The sequence below is a fragment of the Malus domestica genome, chromosome 11, assembly GCF_042453785.1.
Source record: "Malus domestica chromosome 11, GDT2T_hap1".
In the NCBI taxonomy this organism is placed as follows: Eukaryota; Viridiplantae; Streptophyta; class Magnoliopsida; order Rosales; family Rosaceae; genus Malus; species Malus domestica.
Window position 1 is genome coordinate 40,295,618 of NC_091671.1, and position 16,873 is coordinate 40,312,490.

Genomic DNA, 16,873 nt, shown 5'->3' on the forward strand with positions numbered 1-16,873 from the left:
AAACGGTCTTCAAATCGAGAAAATATATTAAAGAAAATATCTTTAAACGATGATAATGAGAACGAATAGTATGAATTATCCTTATTGTACGGTGAAATAAGGAATGAGTGAAGTATTATTATATGATAAAGTGATATTGAACACTGTTTCAATTCCTATGGTTACCATACAAGTTACGATTGAACTATGCTCCAGTTTCCCTTACTGTTAGAATCTAAATTTACAGAGATTCAGAAAAGGTGATGAACATATAAAAGATGGGTTCTTCGAATTGGATATTTAAATGAAATATGCAGTCGGAGAAAAGTTGTGACTTAAAACGTGAACTTCTTTGAGTTCTGCGATTCAGTCGCACAACGGTCAACAAAGCCCCATCCGTCCCAAGCATAAATATATGTACTAGTTCTAGTTTTTGGGATGGAACACACTTTTATCGAGAAATATGATAACTTCTTGTTCTAAATTCTGATCCCTAATTCACATAATACCAATATCAGCCCATCAATCCAAATCGAGTTCACATATAGAAGGAACAGTATCAATTCTATCTAGTACTACTACTACTGACATGCACCGACGGATTTTGCTTAGTTTCATAGATTTTTTAGGATACAATCACGTACTAGATAATATTTACAAATGACTCATCATTTTGTGTATGTGTCAATGTAAATATAATGTCATTATAATAGTATTTTCAAATGTTTGTATTGTATCTAAACCCTAGTTCAAAGCCGGCTTACTGCAATGTCATTGATATTGTTGGAGCTGAAATATATAGTTGGAGAAATTTGGAGTAATGCAAAGAGTCTAGAAGAGTGTTGCTTTTTACGATAGAGAACTCATGTGGTGTATATCTCTTTAGAGTGTGCCACTGAAAACTCAATGCCAAAAGTTCAGAAGCAACTTTAGAAGCTATATAAACAGAATCCAACTCTTGTCAAGAATCAAACTAAAACAAAAGATAATATGAAGCCTACATATTCTAGAGCATATGTGTAGTCATAAAGGAATATGGTTTGTTTTAGAGAGCTTTAACGAAAAGCTCTTACTACTGTTCATTTTAAAAAAAAACCATATTTTTACACTAAAAAATCAATCATGGTACTATTCACTTTACCCTTTATTTTGTCTTTATCGTTAAAACTCAAAGTTTTCAAGCCCTTTTTATTAGTTTTCCTTTTTTTTATTAAAGAAAAACATGAGGTCTGATGTTCTTTCTTCAACTTTGATCACGTTTATGAAAAGATTAGTTATTTTTAGGATGTACAATGTGTCAAATTATTAGAGAGAGAGGTAAATGCTCACTTTCAACAATAACGATATTATTCATAATTTGTTAATTACGACTTGCACAGTCCGACAAATGTGAGGTTTTATCACAAAAGACTTTAGTAATAATTAGAGTAGAGTTTAGAATATTTTAACTCTTCTTTTCTCCTTCATCTTGCCGTTGTGCGATATTTCAACACAAAGAGACCTTAGAAAATTTAGGAGTATAGTCGAGTATTGATTAATCACTTCGATAATTTGGATTTTAAGTATTAAATTATCCAAAACCTAAATGACTTTTTTATACGTTAAATATGTTAAATAATCAATCATATTAATAAATAAGATCAAAGTTGAATATTAGAGTGCGCGATAACCAATACTACAAAATAATAAGAATATTATTAAACAAATAAGAAAGCCGAAACGGCTACAAAATCCCAAGAAGCTACATCGTAACTAACTTATTCTTAAATGAATAACAAACATGCTATTTATAATAAACTAACCATAACTCTAAAAGGTAAGAAACTGAAACTCTAATGCTAACGAACTAAACGCAGAAAACAAACATTAAAGTAAACTTAAATACTAATATTTTCCAACAAGATCAAGTGAAGAAAGTTAAGTATAATTAGAATTTTCTCAGCACACCATATCTTTCTTTAAGTTAAAAACATGGCGTGACATGCACAAAAATCAAAATTAAATGAATCTTTATTAAGTTACAAGTTTTATGTGGTCGAACATAAAGTGTAAGAGTAAAGAGGTTGGATGAAAGGGAATTAACAATCACGGGAAAAGAATAGATGTTGATCTATCTATCTATCCAATAATGGAGCTTGTTCGGTTTTTCTTCTAGGTCAGAAACCGATGGCCCAGATTTGACGGGTGAGTGCGAGAGAGCATGTTTCTGGCAATGGGCTTATTTGTATCATCACGTGGTGGTGCCCCTCCCCACATGATAAACTCAAGCATGCATTCATGCATGTTCATCTTCATCACCTTCCGCATCACTAATGCATCGCCCAATATAGGACTTTTTAGTTTATTCAACATGCACATTTGCTTGATCATCTTGCATGATGCATGCATATGCAATCAAACCCTTCATATATATATTTTTCCTTTGTCTTTTAGAATTCAAATTATTTAATCAGTTAGATTAGCAGGGACGAAACCAGAGATTTATATGAGCGGCTGCATTCTCAAACAACAAAATCAAAATTAAAAATCTCAAGAATTTATTGACCAAAACACTAATATATTAATCCATAAAGGTTTTTATACGACATATTACAATATTCCTCGAATCGTTTTCATGTTTTGAAAGCATTGCATAACAATATCATTACCAATACCATATCTCTTTATATAAAAATAATCATGTTATCATTCATCAATTGATCTCTAAATTAAAAAGCTAAATTTTAAATTGAAATGCCAAAAACAAATTAATAAAGTAAAGCCGTATAAAATACCTTGTGGAGTAAAATTCTTGTGTTGAATTTTGATAATTGATTACTTGAACTCCAACTGTCTATAACACTCCAAATTCAATTGAGTTTTGGTTGAATGAAAGAGGAGGAAAAATATGGAGAAGTTAAGGACTGGAATTGCTTTGCCATACGTGGTGAGATAAGTTTTGCGTGGATTAACAACCTAGGGTTAGAAAATCGGGGAGGCACAATTAAATTAATTGTTAATTAAATTGTCATCAGGTAGGATTGGGATCCAAAAACGGTAGACTAGTTTAGTTGCCTACCAATTTTTTTAATTGTAGTTTAATTAAGGCTAGTTATTGAGGATTGGAACGCAACCATACATTTTTTTTTAGATGAGTGGGGGCATCCACCTCCTAGGCCTACACTAACTCCGTCCTTGTAGATTAGGGTTAATGAAGTTTCATAAAAACGAAATCGGATGTGTAGGGCTCTCCAGTCGATTTCAACATGCCCTCTTCAACAAGTTTCTAATCCTCCAGTCGATTTCAACGTGCCCTCTTCAATAAGTTTCTAATCCTTAATAAATGTCTTGGAGCTAATCATCCAGCTCTGCAGTAATGATATTTGGTCATAGCAGGTTAATTAATTCTTTTGAGTCTTTATATTCTACGAGAAAATTTTCGTGCACCTGATGTTGTTGACGATATTGAAAGTCGATCATTAGTCATTACTATGCACGTGGACTTGGTATTGTGATTAGGGATGGGCAAATAATCATTAGTTATGGGTAACCGCGGTTACCTGTCCATTTAAATTAAACGGTTACGGTTATGAGTAACCGTTTAGATAAATAAACGGTTATGGATATAACTGTTTACCCGCGAAATTTAAATGGGCGGTTATGGGTATTAACCGCGGTTATAAACGGGTAACCGTTTACCCATTTATTTTATATATGTAAAACTAACACAAACCATGTTCTCGATCCAATAATACTGAGCACCCAATAAATTAGCAAGGAATTCATCGGTCATTCTCTCAATAACACTGCTACAGGAATGATGATTCTTATCATCAAGGAATTGGCCAAATTAATTTAAATTCCTTGCGGGTAACCGTGAAATTGACAAAAATGCTTTGACAGAAATGTCTTCTAAACAATTTTGTAACCCAATAATACTTAGCAAATATTATATTTACCTTCATTGGTAACAGTTAAAAATATCATCTGTAAACTATTATTTCAATTATTGGAATGATATAAGGACTTAAAAAATTAAAATATGGAAATGTATGATGAATGTATCTATAACGGTGTTTAATTGTAAAAAAAAAAAAATTATGACAATTTTTTTTTTAAAATTTTCAAGTTGTTAAAAAACATGTAGACGGGTGAAAAATAGGTAATGGTAAAAAAAGAAAGATAAACGGGTTAAAAAGGATAAATGGGTAAACGGGTATTAAACGGTTACGGTTAAATGAGTATGCGGTTATAGGTATGGTTAACCGTTTATAAACGGTTATGGGTATAGTTATAACCGTTTAGGCAATTACCCAACGGGTAAACAGTTATGTGGGTATGAGTATAAACGGTTATGGGTAAATAACCACGGTTACCCGCCTGCAATAACCGTTGCTCATCCCTAATTGTGATTAGCTTAACATAGCAACAATGTGACAGACATCTAGTAAGTAGAAGTTTCATGCTGTTGCATGCACCTATCCGTTGAGCAAAGTTTTTATTTATTTATTATTATTATTTTTTCTGGGTTTGGAAAGGGTTAATATTGAGCAATAAATCTTAAAGGGGAAAAAGAAGACTTCGCCACCAAAAAGTAAATAAAAGAGGCTACTCTTGTCATGGCATAAAACTTACTTTTCTTCTCCAAATCTTGTCATGTCTATGGCTTGTCAATTCTTTTCTAGAACCCCTAAATAAATATACATTAGAAAATTTTAAAGACCTCGATTGACACTAAGATTGTAATTTAGTGGGAAAAGCAGGTCTAACCAGAGCATGCAGGCATGTGTTGCAACCATTTTCATCATTGCGGCCCCCTCCTCTTCCAAATTGTATTTCTCAGCTCACCTTTCATCATTCTCCAAATGGGGTCAGAGATTAACTCTGAATCTCATTGTCTAGAGTCTTAAGATTAAATAATTTGAACAACTCAAATTGAATATGATATTAACTCATTTCACTGACTTATCTCACATAAATTAAGGTTCGGATTTTTTTTTCACACGAATTAAGGGCTCAAAATTTCAAAATTTTAGGCTGGGAACACTTAAGTTCGGGAAAGATCTAAATTCCTGGGATCCCACCATTCACGGTTTTCCTACTTGAATTATGCTGTAATTCTTTTATGAACTAACAAATGCAGATGCTATAGAAAAGAACTTGCACGACTCACTACATGCAACACGCATCTCACATACGCTTTATATTTACTGTTGATATGATATTGCAAATGTAAGACATTCGTTACATGCAACCAAGCATGCGAGGTTTTTTTCTCGATAGTAGCATCGCTTCAACCTCAAACTAAGGGCTGGTTTGGTATTGCTGTGCTTTGAAAAAAAGCTGTTGTGAGAATAAGCGGCTGTGCTGTGAGAATAAGCGGCTGTGAAATAAATCAGCAAATTGTTTGGTAAACTTTTTTGTAAAAGTGTTTTTGGAAAAGAAAAACAGTATGATAGTGAGTCTTTTCATTAAAGGAGCACTGTAGCTCCGTGTGCTTTGAAAAAAAAAACCAGTTTTCCAAAGCTGCAAATAGCAGCTTCTGCTTTTTCCTTTGATTTCAGCTTATTCTCACAGCAGCTTCCAAAATAAGCCATTTTTTTTTCAGTTTACCAAACACCTAAAACCCTCACAGCTTTTTTTCATGGGTGTTTTTTTTTTAAGTACCTCACTCCTAAACCACCCCTAAAACCCTTTCAATAAAACCGATCTGCTTACTTTGAATATTGAATGCACATTGTAATTTGGAGTTACGTAAAACCTTTGAAACTTTGAAGTCGATTTCCATTTGGTACGCAATCTTTGAAGACTCTACAAATTCGAAGTCGATGTACTTACGTCAAAGATCATGCCAATCTTATATGCATTCGGGTTTTAGAATTAACTCATAAAATTGCTAATAATTATGAATTTGAGCGCCTACTCAACAACATTGATATATGAAAGCAGAACACGCATGGCTACATTGTAGATCACACTATTAGCCCGAGATGATGCCGTGACATTCTAAAAAAGTGTACGCTAGTATGTTTTCTCAATGTCTCAACTAGTCAAACCAAGAAAATAAGGAATATTGGTAGAATTGAGCCAGTCACTTCCCTGTATAAATTCTCCTACAGTGAACTGACTTGCCTCAACCGAACTATTAATGACCCGATAACCCGGCCACGTCACCCTCGCACTCGTATTCGAACCGGGTCCACGGTTCAAATACTCCCCATAATATAACGTACTCAACGCAAACGACCCGTTCCACTCCAACCATCCAGCGGGGTCCACCAAATCATCAATATACGATTTCAGATAAACGGTCCTCGAATACTCCTTCCACGGACGGCCCAGATACGTTGTAAAATTCGATTTCACCGGAATCAAATCCGACCCGGCCGTGACTTTGCAATTCAGGATCGAAATCCCGGTGTTCTGGTTCGGGTCCTCTCTTCCCTGGGCGGTGAAGATGTTTTTCTGGTTCTCGTTCGGCTTGCGGGCGTAGAGGTTGCAGTTCTGGAGGACGACGGCGGCGTTGCCGAAGATAAAGTCGACGGTGCCGTAGACGTCGCATTCGCGGTAGAACTGGCGGAGGGAGTGGACGTAGAGGGTGTCTTGGTAGCCGACGAAGCTGCACTTGTAGAATGCGGAAAAGTCGGCGCCGCTTCTTAAGGCGACTGCTTGGTGTTTACTTGGGCCGGCTCCGTTTTCGAATGTGATTCCTTTGGCGATGAATCCGTCTCCTACCACAGCTGAAAAAAAAACCCCATTTCAGAAACGGATCAGAAAACGGATAGTTGAATTAAGAGTAAATTGTAGCTATGGTCCCTGAACTTTACTCAAATTGGAGCAATGGTCCTTCAACTAAAAATCCATTAGCATTGGTCCTTCAACTCATTAAAACGTGTAGCTATGGTCCCTCAACTAAAAATCCATTACCTTTGGTCCCTCAATTTTAATTCAACTAGAGAAATGATCCCTTAACTTTATTCAAATTGTAGCTATGGTCCTTCAAACATAACTCGTTTTGACAAAAAATTTTACGTAGTTGACAAAAATGACCATAATTACACACTTTGATGAGTTGAGGAACCCTAATTAAATAAATGGTTATTCCAACATAACATATTTTGACAAAATTTTGAAGAAATTAATGAAAATGACTATAGCTACACATTTTGATAAGTTGAGGGACCAATGGTAATGGATTTTTAGTTGAGGGACCATTGCTCCAATTTAAGTAAAGTTCAGGGACCATTGCTACAATTTACTCGTTGAATTAAATTGGATAAAAAGAAACGAAAAGAAGAAAGTATTATGGCTCCTGAGGACATGCTTATTCATTGCCCATCTTAGTAGGGTTAGAGAAAATCATACACGGTCCATGGCCCAATTAAAAGCCAATTCACTATTTTACTAATGATGTGTTTACTTGCACATAACACTTTACTACAATAACGGAAATCAATAATGCTTAAGTATTATGTTGCGGATTCAATTTTTATTGATTTTCTCTCCACTTACAACAAACTATTTAACATACTAACGCTATTATTTTACTAATTTGTTGTTTAATCTTTTATTTACTAATACTTGAATATTAAATTTTTTTTCTCCCTTAGTTTTGACTTCGACTTTTGTTGTACAAGTGAATAAACTTTGTTGTGATAGTACATTTACTTGAAATTAGGGAAGTCACGAATTAGAGACTATTACCTAGTTAATCTAATTAATTGGTTTTCATGTAAAGTGTTGCTATTTGTAGTGTTTTTATTTTTTATTTTTTATATCTGTTTGGAGTGCCTAGTAACTTTTTTGGAATATTTTTAGCTGCTATCTTCTAGTTATTAAATTATGAAGTATAATGTGAAACCTACGTATACTTGATCCGAATCCGGTTTTCATATCCATATTGTTTTGAAATTTGAAAATTTCTTCATCTGAATCCGGATTCCATATCCATATGGTTTTGGACAATGTTCTTGTCCAAAAACTAAGAATACGTCTAGTCCACACATATGACATATGACTCACGAGAAACATGAAGAGGTCGAAAAGGATAAAGGATAGATGGGACCAGCTCACGAGGGCTCAGGGAACCAAATCAAAGCAATGACGACGGTTGGTTACAACTGTTTTTAGGCCATAGTTTATCTGCATTGCTAATACGTAATATTCTATAATAATATATCTGCTACAAGTGATAAATTATTTTGGTTGTTAGGTAGAAAAATTTAGATACTTATGATATTTAAGATTTTCCGTAAGTTCGGGGCCCCAACCAACGTTTTTACTTTAATTTCTTTTATCGTGTTTGATTTGAGGTTGGTGGCTCTTATAAAGTTCAGACAATTTGTTGCTTGTGAGCTTTGAAGAGGACTTTGGTATGAGGATCAGTGGAAGAAGAGAGGTAAAATGGGAGAGAGGAAGAAAGTTAGAGAGGTTTGGGGTTTAGGTTTCAAGAAGAGGGTGATGAGGATGACCATATTAGACCTAAACGACGGTGGTTAGTTGCTTACCACACGACATAGTAATTTTTGTAAGATCATAATAGCATTTCATGTTGAGATTTTTGGGCTCTTTTTAAGTTAAAATTTTGACTCCACCGATGTAGTTAGGTCATTTACCTTCAAACCACTGTGTTACAGATACAATTTCTTGTTAATATAGTTTAAAGTAATACTACTTGCATGAAAAGATAGATATATATATATATCAGCTGAATCTTTAGTTCTTGTATCATTGATTTTAGAAGAGTAAAATGATGATAATCTTTTGTCCGACAAATTGATCCACGCAACACGGGCAAAATAATGACCAAAGTAGGGTCCTGACCTGAGCCACCGACACTTAAAAATGTGGCTAAAATCCTACTCAGATATCCATCGCCCTTTAATTCAAAAGTTTATTCAAGTTTAAACTCAATGATTACACCCTTAACTAAGCTCCTTTATAGCAAGTTACTGTTACATATTTAAGAAGTAATTTAATCATGGAGAGTTTGACTAATTCTTTCTTGAGCCAAGTACATTTTACGTTATCAAAGTTTCGAGTCAATTTCATATAATTGATCACACTATTTCAATTTTTCACGTTACACCTCAATGTTTTGACATATCACCAATTTACGCCTTATATTAGGTGAGTGTGTACGGCCAACTGTTAATTGTTAAAGTGACAATGCAGTAACCACACTAACCATGCATGCTACATATATCGAACACATTGATGGCATATTAAGAGTAGATCCAACGCTATTACTTCAAATAATTAACCAGACCGTCAACTTAACAAAATGCGTAACTTTGTCAAATTTCATAACTTTAGGTTGCAATATTTGAAATTCAAAACCTCTCAGCACAAGTTGAAACCAACTCCAAATCTCGATGGTGTGGAAAGTACTATGCTCTTGTTTATTAGAATGTACGTATATGGAATTTAAGGAATTTGTTTTTTAAGGAATTTGTTTTTGGCTCTTTTGTGGCTGAGAATATATATGTATCGATGCATATGGTCCTACAATTATAATACGAGTCATACATACAATTGACTTAAGGAGAGATTTTTTGCTGTGCTCGGAACACATATGGTACATTTTGTGTCATTATATAAGTGGAGGGGAATTTTATGTTTTAAGTTGATAATTTTTTAACATAAGTATCTTACCATTTTTACAGTGATACGTGGTTTACTGACTCATGTTTTGAACACACTGAAAGATCTGACTTTTTTTTTTTGTTTTTTCTATTTTGGTATTGATTTCAAAAGTTTGCAACCTAATAATTTGAAGTACTAGCTAGCTAGTTGAGAAGAAGAGAAAAAGAAATACTCACCGACAGTGGCTGATCGGAAAGTAGTCCACCCATCCACTACATTCCGGCTGGCTTTGACAATCGTGTTTCCAATCCCATCTCCCAAAAACATCAGATTTGTCTTCTTCTTCACAACCTCCACATTCTCAAAATATGCCCCGGCCTTTATGTATATCACAAACCTACGCATACAAAGATAGCGATTATGTACGGCAGTGCGGTTACGTTGTTTAGAGCGTATGTACTTCTTATATGTACTAGGGTTTTAATTTTCTTGTCACAATTTAAGGTAGTTCAAACAAGACTATCATTTGTATAAAAAAAAATGTAATAATTATCGCACGCGGTAAGAAAATTAATGATAAGAAAATAAAGCGAGTGTGTAAAAATCAGTACAAAATATCGTTATCTATAACCTAATCGCACTTAGCCCAAAATTAATTATGTAAAATATTACCTGGTTGCGCTTGAATTAGGAGCCACATCGACGGCCTCGCTGATGGTAGTGAAGTTTCCAGTGCCGTCCTTGGCCACCACCAAATCGTACTTTGTCTCGTTCGTCGAGGACTGCAACAACCTTCGATCTTTCGATGAAACCCAAGTCGGGAACTTCTTTTTGGCAGGTCCGAAGTCGGGGAACATCTCGGACTTCATCGTCTCAGAGTACTCGTACTTGTGAGCTCCCGGAATCTTCTTAAGCATAACGAGCGCATTGCTAACGTGCTGTGAGATTGTATTTATTCTACCTTCAATTTCGCTCCTCACAATTCCCACATTGCTACTCCGAGGAGCAGTGCCGTTAGCACTAAACCCATCGAGACACGTGTCCTGGTTCGTCATTGCAGCACTGAGTAGGGCTTTCAAGTCGTAGTAGCGGTTGGAGTTGAGTGTTTTGTTGGGGGAGAGGTCGGAGATGGCTGACTTGAGCTCGTCGATTGTGTTGTCGAGGAGCTCAAGGCAGTCGTCGAGAGCCCACTGCTGAAGCGAGCTGAGCTTTTTGCTGAACTGCTTTTTGATGCTGGTGCAGTTGGAGGAGGAGGCTTTGACTTCCAACACGGTGTGGGAGACGGTGGAGGAGATGATTTGCGGGAGGGTTTTGGAGGCAAGATTGGGGAAGGTGGCGAGGGTGGAGAGGCAGAGGGATTTGTAGAGTGTGTCTTGGCATGCCCAATGGGCTGTTTCTAGAACCTGTTTTTGAATGTGGTTTTGGAAATGGATTTTTGGGCTTTTTGAGTTTGAGTTTTTGAAATGTGGTTTTGAAAAGAGTAGGCTTAGGAAAAGGATTGAAGTTAGAAACAATGTTGAGAGCAAGATTTTTGTTCTTCTTAGATTGTACATGGCTGTGTGTTTGTGTCTGTGAGAAACAGAATGGGAGACACATACAGGGGGGAGGCAGGATTAATATAGGCTGCTGGAGGATGAATGTTAAAACAAAGAGACAACTAATGTCATTATCACGGTATTATCAGCTAATCAGAATATTGTCATGGATTTTATCTTGTCACATAACACGGCGTTATTGATTCTGAATTAATATTATGGTGACATCTTTATTGCATAATAAAAATATGACTTTTTTAGCCAAAAGTATGGTGACATCTTTATTGCATAATAAAAGTATACCTTTGGTATAACCTCTCACTTTGATCATTGATATTTGACACCAATATAATTAGTTTCAGATATGAGGACTTTTTCATTGTGACCGGAACACGAGTGGTACACCACGTGTTTTTATATAAGTGGTGAGAAATTTATTTTTTAAATTATTAGATTTTTAACACACATATTTCACAATTTGTACGGTGACACGTGATGTACCACCCCGTGTACCGGTCACATTGAAAAATCTCTCATCTGATATTGTCCATCTTAAATCATTTTGATCATTTGGTGTAAAATTCCTATTAAATAAGAAAAAAATAATAAAATATCCTCAAGTTTTGTTACATCATTTTGGCCCATTGAGGTCATTTTGTTATTTTGATCCTTATTTAACAGAAATTTCACGAAAATAGCAAAATGATTGATGGTGGACAAACTTATGGACCACTTCTATTGGTTTCAAATCTCAAATATCAAAGTGAGGAGTTATGCTAATCTTAAGAATCATTTTGATTAAAAAGTTTAAAGATATTTTCATGAATTAAAATAATTACAGTAATTTGTAACCTATATCAAAATTTCTTTTCAGCAAATTAAAACAAATAAATTAATTTTGAATATCTTCTTTGTCAAAGAAAATGATTGGTAATAAATGTGTGCTTATTTGTGGAGACCCTGCATTAATAAAAAAAATGTTTGTAATGCTCTTATAATAGTGAAAAAGCAGAGTGTTATCATCTTTACCAAAATTAACCCACACTTTTGATTTCTACTCTATTTTTTTATGGATTTTTTCAGAAGCCTTATGTTTATTTGTTTACAGCTAATTTGACGATGGATGAATGAAGGAAAGGTATGAGAGGGAGATGACGAAATAAAGAAGGATAAATAAAAACAAACAATATATTTAGTCATGATTTGTTTGAAAGTAATTTTAAAATAATTGAAAACACTTTAAAATCACTAAGACGACCTTGAAAATATTTATTAGAAAAAGTTCAAACTACTTGATAAAATATCGCACTTGAAGAATGTTCAATAAAAAGAAAAATAACGCACTTGAAGTATTCTTTTTTAAAGCACATATATATAAAATGTTTTTTTTTTAAGAAACACTTGTATTTTTAATTATAACTATTCTCATTTGGAAGTGTTTTTAAAATAACTAAAAGCGTTTATAGAGAAAATGTTTTTAGATTCCAAAAGCACTCAAAGTGATCCCTGAATAAGAATTATTTATATGCTTGTTCTAATAAATACTTCAATTGTTTTTTTTTAAATTCACTTGTGTTTTTATAAATATATTTTCACAAAAAAAAACTTTTCAACCATTTAAAAACATTTCCAAACCAACACTTCTTATAAGAACGCTTACGTTTTAAGCAAATTACGTTTTCAGACGGACCCTCAATTTCACGTTCTTTTGACTTTGAGCACATGCATGTGAAGGACTAGCGAGGAAGCTGTTGAAAATTTCAAAGAGAATGTGCAGGTTAAAGCTAGTTACTCCTGGACCACGGATTATCATGATGAATCATGCTTGGCGGCAGACTTTTGGAGCACGATATGCAGTACAAGCTTTGTCCTCAACTGTGTTGACGATCTGTGTTCCGAACAAAAAATAGAGGGATGTGATATCCACACATCCTATTTTACTTCTCACATATTTTTTTAACTTTTGGCCGTCAGATCGGAATGAATTGAAGAAAATCAACGGATATAAATTATCAAAGGGAATGTGTGAAGTAAAATAGGATGTGTAGATAGCACATCCCAAAATAGATTATCGTCTTTTAATAATTAAAAATGGTGGCATTTACACACATTTTTTTATATTTTAAATAAGTATCATAATACAATTAGATGAAATTTTCTTTTTCTAGTTTCCAATCAATTGTATTATTATACTTTATGTATTGGATTATGTTCCCGATACATTAAAAAATCTCGCATGAGAGAGAAAAAAACGTTTGTAAATAACACCACTCCATATTAAAATGTTTTTCTTTTCAGTAGTGTTTGATATAAGATTAAACTTCTTTTAATATTTTTGTAAGTAGGGAGAAAATTCTTACATCTGAACAATGAATCACGTCACCCGTTCAACACGTACAACTCATAAAACAATTAAACTTTATGTTGTTTAGTCTCATCTACGACGGTATTGGTCTGATGTGATTGAATCTGTTGCTCTATATATATAGGAGATTACAAGTTGATGGTGTTCACGTTCATTGTTTTTACAATCATTGCTACATTTGCGGTGGACTGGAATCTAAGTTTTGCTAACATGAAATGGAGCAATTGATCTAGACGATCAAAGTGCAATTATTCCGACCGTATAATAAATTTGGAATAATGTTATGTATACACTTATTTTTACTTATATTATTTTAAAAATTTTTAATCGTCGAATCAAATGAATTAAAAAAATTTAATAACAAAATATTAATAAGAATCCGCAGAAAATAAAAATATTCGTGAATAGCACTATCCTAAATTTGTAGTTGTAAATTAGCTCGGAGATTAAGACCTAGTTTGGGAGTGAGGTGCTTAAAAAAAAAGCACCCATGAAAAAAAGCTGTGAGGATTTTAGGTGTTTGGTAAACTGAAAAAAATGGCTTATTTTGGAAGCTGCTGTGAGAATAAGCTGAAATTAAAGGAAAAAACTGAAGTTGCTATTTGTAGCTTTGGAAAACTGGCTTTTTTTCAAAGCACACGGAGCTACAGTGCTTCTTTAATGAAAAGACCTACTATTAAACTGATTTTTTTTTCCAAAAGCACTTTTATAAAAAAAGTTTACCAAACACTCTGCTGATTTATTTCACAGCCGCTTATTCTCACAGCAGTTTTTTTTCAAAACACAGCAATACCAAACCAGCCCTAATTTTCTCTGATTAGTTCCTATTAATTTGATTTTCCTTCAAGCAAACCGAGAGAGAGTCCTATTATTTGAACAAGGAAACTGATGGCCTGCTGTCAGAGAAGGAAGTTCTGTCGCTAACCAAATATCCCTGACACGTTGTCGGCTTTAACAAAATGTACCAATACACCATGTGACGTGAGTGAGCGAGCCTTTTTTTTTTTAATTTTTTTTTTATATTTATTTTTATTTTTGTCAAACTAAAAACTTTCATTAATTAAAAAACTATTACATGAAATAGAAAGTTCAAAGACAATCCCAATATAAGTAAAGTAAAAAAGAAAATACAACATAGACGCCTAAAAAGAGCTAGTCCATAACGACAAAAATCCTAAATCTGAAGGACCATTAGATTTCCGAGACCTACCTTTAAATGAGTGATTTGACTAGCAAACCAGCTAAAAAAATAGAAAATTCAAAGCAAAAATGTTCGAGAAAGGCTGTGATGGTGTTATCCACACACTCATTTTTTTTGTGTGGATAAATTGCCATTTAACCCCTTGAACTATTACTCTAGTTGAAATTGACCACATGAACTATTTTTTTGGTAAATTAACCCCATGAACTATTTGAAATCAGCCAGTTGACCCTTTGTTGGTAGATTTCATCCACTATTTCGTCAAATTCAAAGGAAAATTAGTCTTTCCTTCATCAATTCTTACTTGTCAACAATAACTATCAATGAACTTATACATTTGAAAGCAAAATAATGTGTAATGACAATGTGAGATGGTATGTTATGTAAACGTTTGGTTTCTTTTATGTTTTCTCATTATGCTATATGTTTTTTTACTGTGTCCATGTGTCAAAATTTTATTGGTGGTTATAGCTGACAAGTAACAATTGATGATAAAATGACTAATTTTCCATTGAATTTGAAGGAATTGACTTGCCGTTTAATTGACTGATTTTAAATAGTTCAGGGGCTAATTTGCCCTTAAACCACAATTTATCCTCTTTTTTTAACACATTTTTTAATTTTCGGCCGTTGTAACAAATGAGTTGAGGAAAATTACATAACATAAATGACACACCCCGACTGAGATCAAGGCATGCTGGCCATCACGTGAGAGTGACGTAACCATGTGCACAGTGTGAAAGCAATAAAGATAAGAATATACGAATAATTAAAAACCAAATTACTAGAGTGCACTACTAAACAGAAAGTGATAGGAGTTAGTTACAATAGTAAACACTCATAATCAGAGCATAATAAGTCTAGGTGTAATCCAGTAGGACAAGTACTAGTTATACAGTACCAGGAATGTCCTACTATTATTTAGATAAGTGAGAACAGCCGACGTCCTCGAGCCACCAACAACAAGCTTACTTAAAACCTAGAATGGCACAAAACAGAAAACGTGAGTGAGCAAAAACAAATGTTTTACAAAATCATTTTCTTTTATCAACATATTAACCCCTCGCTGTAAAACATGTAAAATCTTCCCAGAATCAAGATGTAAGTATATACATAATTTATATATACATGCAATCATATCAATTCAATTCATGCCTCACATAATCATATTCAAATGTATGCCATGCCAAAATATAACAAAGTAAACAATCCAGGTAAGAATGATTTCATAGATATATGAGATGTTAGCCGGAACCCCCATGGTAGTCTTTACGGCTGAATTCATAGTTCAAAAGTCAATCTAGCTGGAGTCACTACAATGACCTACACGGCAATATACTGCACATAAGTCGGAACCCCTAAAAATGGTCTGTACGACAAGATTGGGTGAAATATAATTATGCTCAATTCTATTCTCTCATAATAGTCGGACGATAAATTGTTAGTCACCTACGAGTCGGAACCATAAATAAGGTCTGTACGACAAGACTGTGCACTTAAGTTGAGCATATAGTGTGGGAGGTGACGTAAATACACAGGCATGTACTTCATATCTCTTGCTAATTCACAATCACCCTAGGTGCAGTTTGATGAGCTCAACATTACTCAATCATATATCACATCATCGATGATTCACATAATCAAACATAACTTACCTAAACTTACCTGTGTCTCCACAGCACCACATTTATATATATATATGCAACCATGAAATGCATATTCAAAATATAAAAGCATTTGGCATATTATTTCAAAGCATACTTTCCTTAAAAAAAAAAGCATTTCTGGGAATAAATCAAGTATATAAATATATATTGAAAACAAAAGCCCACTCACTGATATGTCGACGGGTCGTAACCCCCGAGTCGCCCCTAGATACGCTCGTCCTCAGGATAAGTCTCACCTATATGCGAATTAACTATAAAAATGTTATTTTAAAGCACATAGGCAAAACTAGTTAATAACTTCTCATACATTGCTCAATTTTGGTATTTGAATATACCAACGTGACCTACACAACCTCACAAACATCGTGATATTTTTAGATAATTTTTTTTTGGCTCACGAGCCCCCACGCGCATCACCTTCAACCTCCAGACGCCGGAATTGTGTCACCGGCGTCGGATTCTAGGTAGACCTGCAACTGCCTATTTCTCGCTCGTTTTTGCACTATTTTTCACGTATTTTATACCAAAATGAAGCTTTTAACTTGAAGAACACAATCATACT

The 16,873-nt window shown here is 34.2% G+C and overlaps 1 protein-coding gene across 1 annotated transcript; it reads right to left on the reverse strand.

Moving 5' to 3' along the window:
- Positions 1 to 5,861: 5,861 nt before the first annotated feature.
- On the reverse strand, positions 5,862 to 11,220 carry LOC103423120 (pectinesterase-like). Its single transcript, XM_008361191.4, has 3 exons — positions 10,216 to 11,220; positions 9,780 to 9,940; positions 5,862 to 6,698 (listed from the first exon to the last, which is right to left on the reverse strand). Exons 1-3 carry the CDS (start codon positions 11,094 to 11,096, stop codon positions 6,001 to 6,003), a joined length of 1,740 nt encoding a protein of 579 aa, XP_008359413.3. The 5' UTR covers positions 11,097 to 11,220; the 3' UTR covers positions 5,862 to 6,000.
- Between the last annotated feature and the right edge of the window lie 5,653 nt (positions 11,221 to 16,873).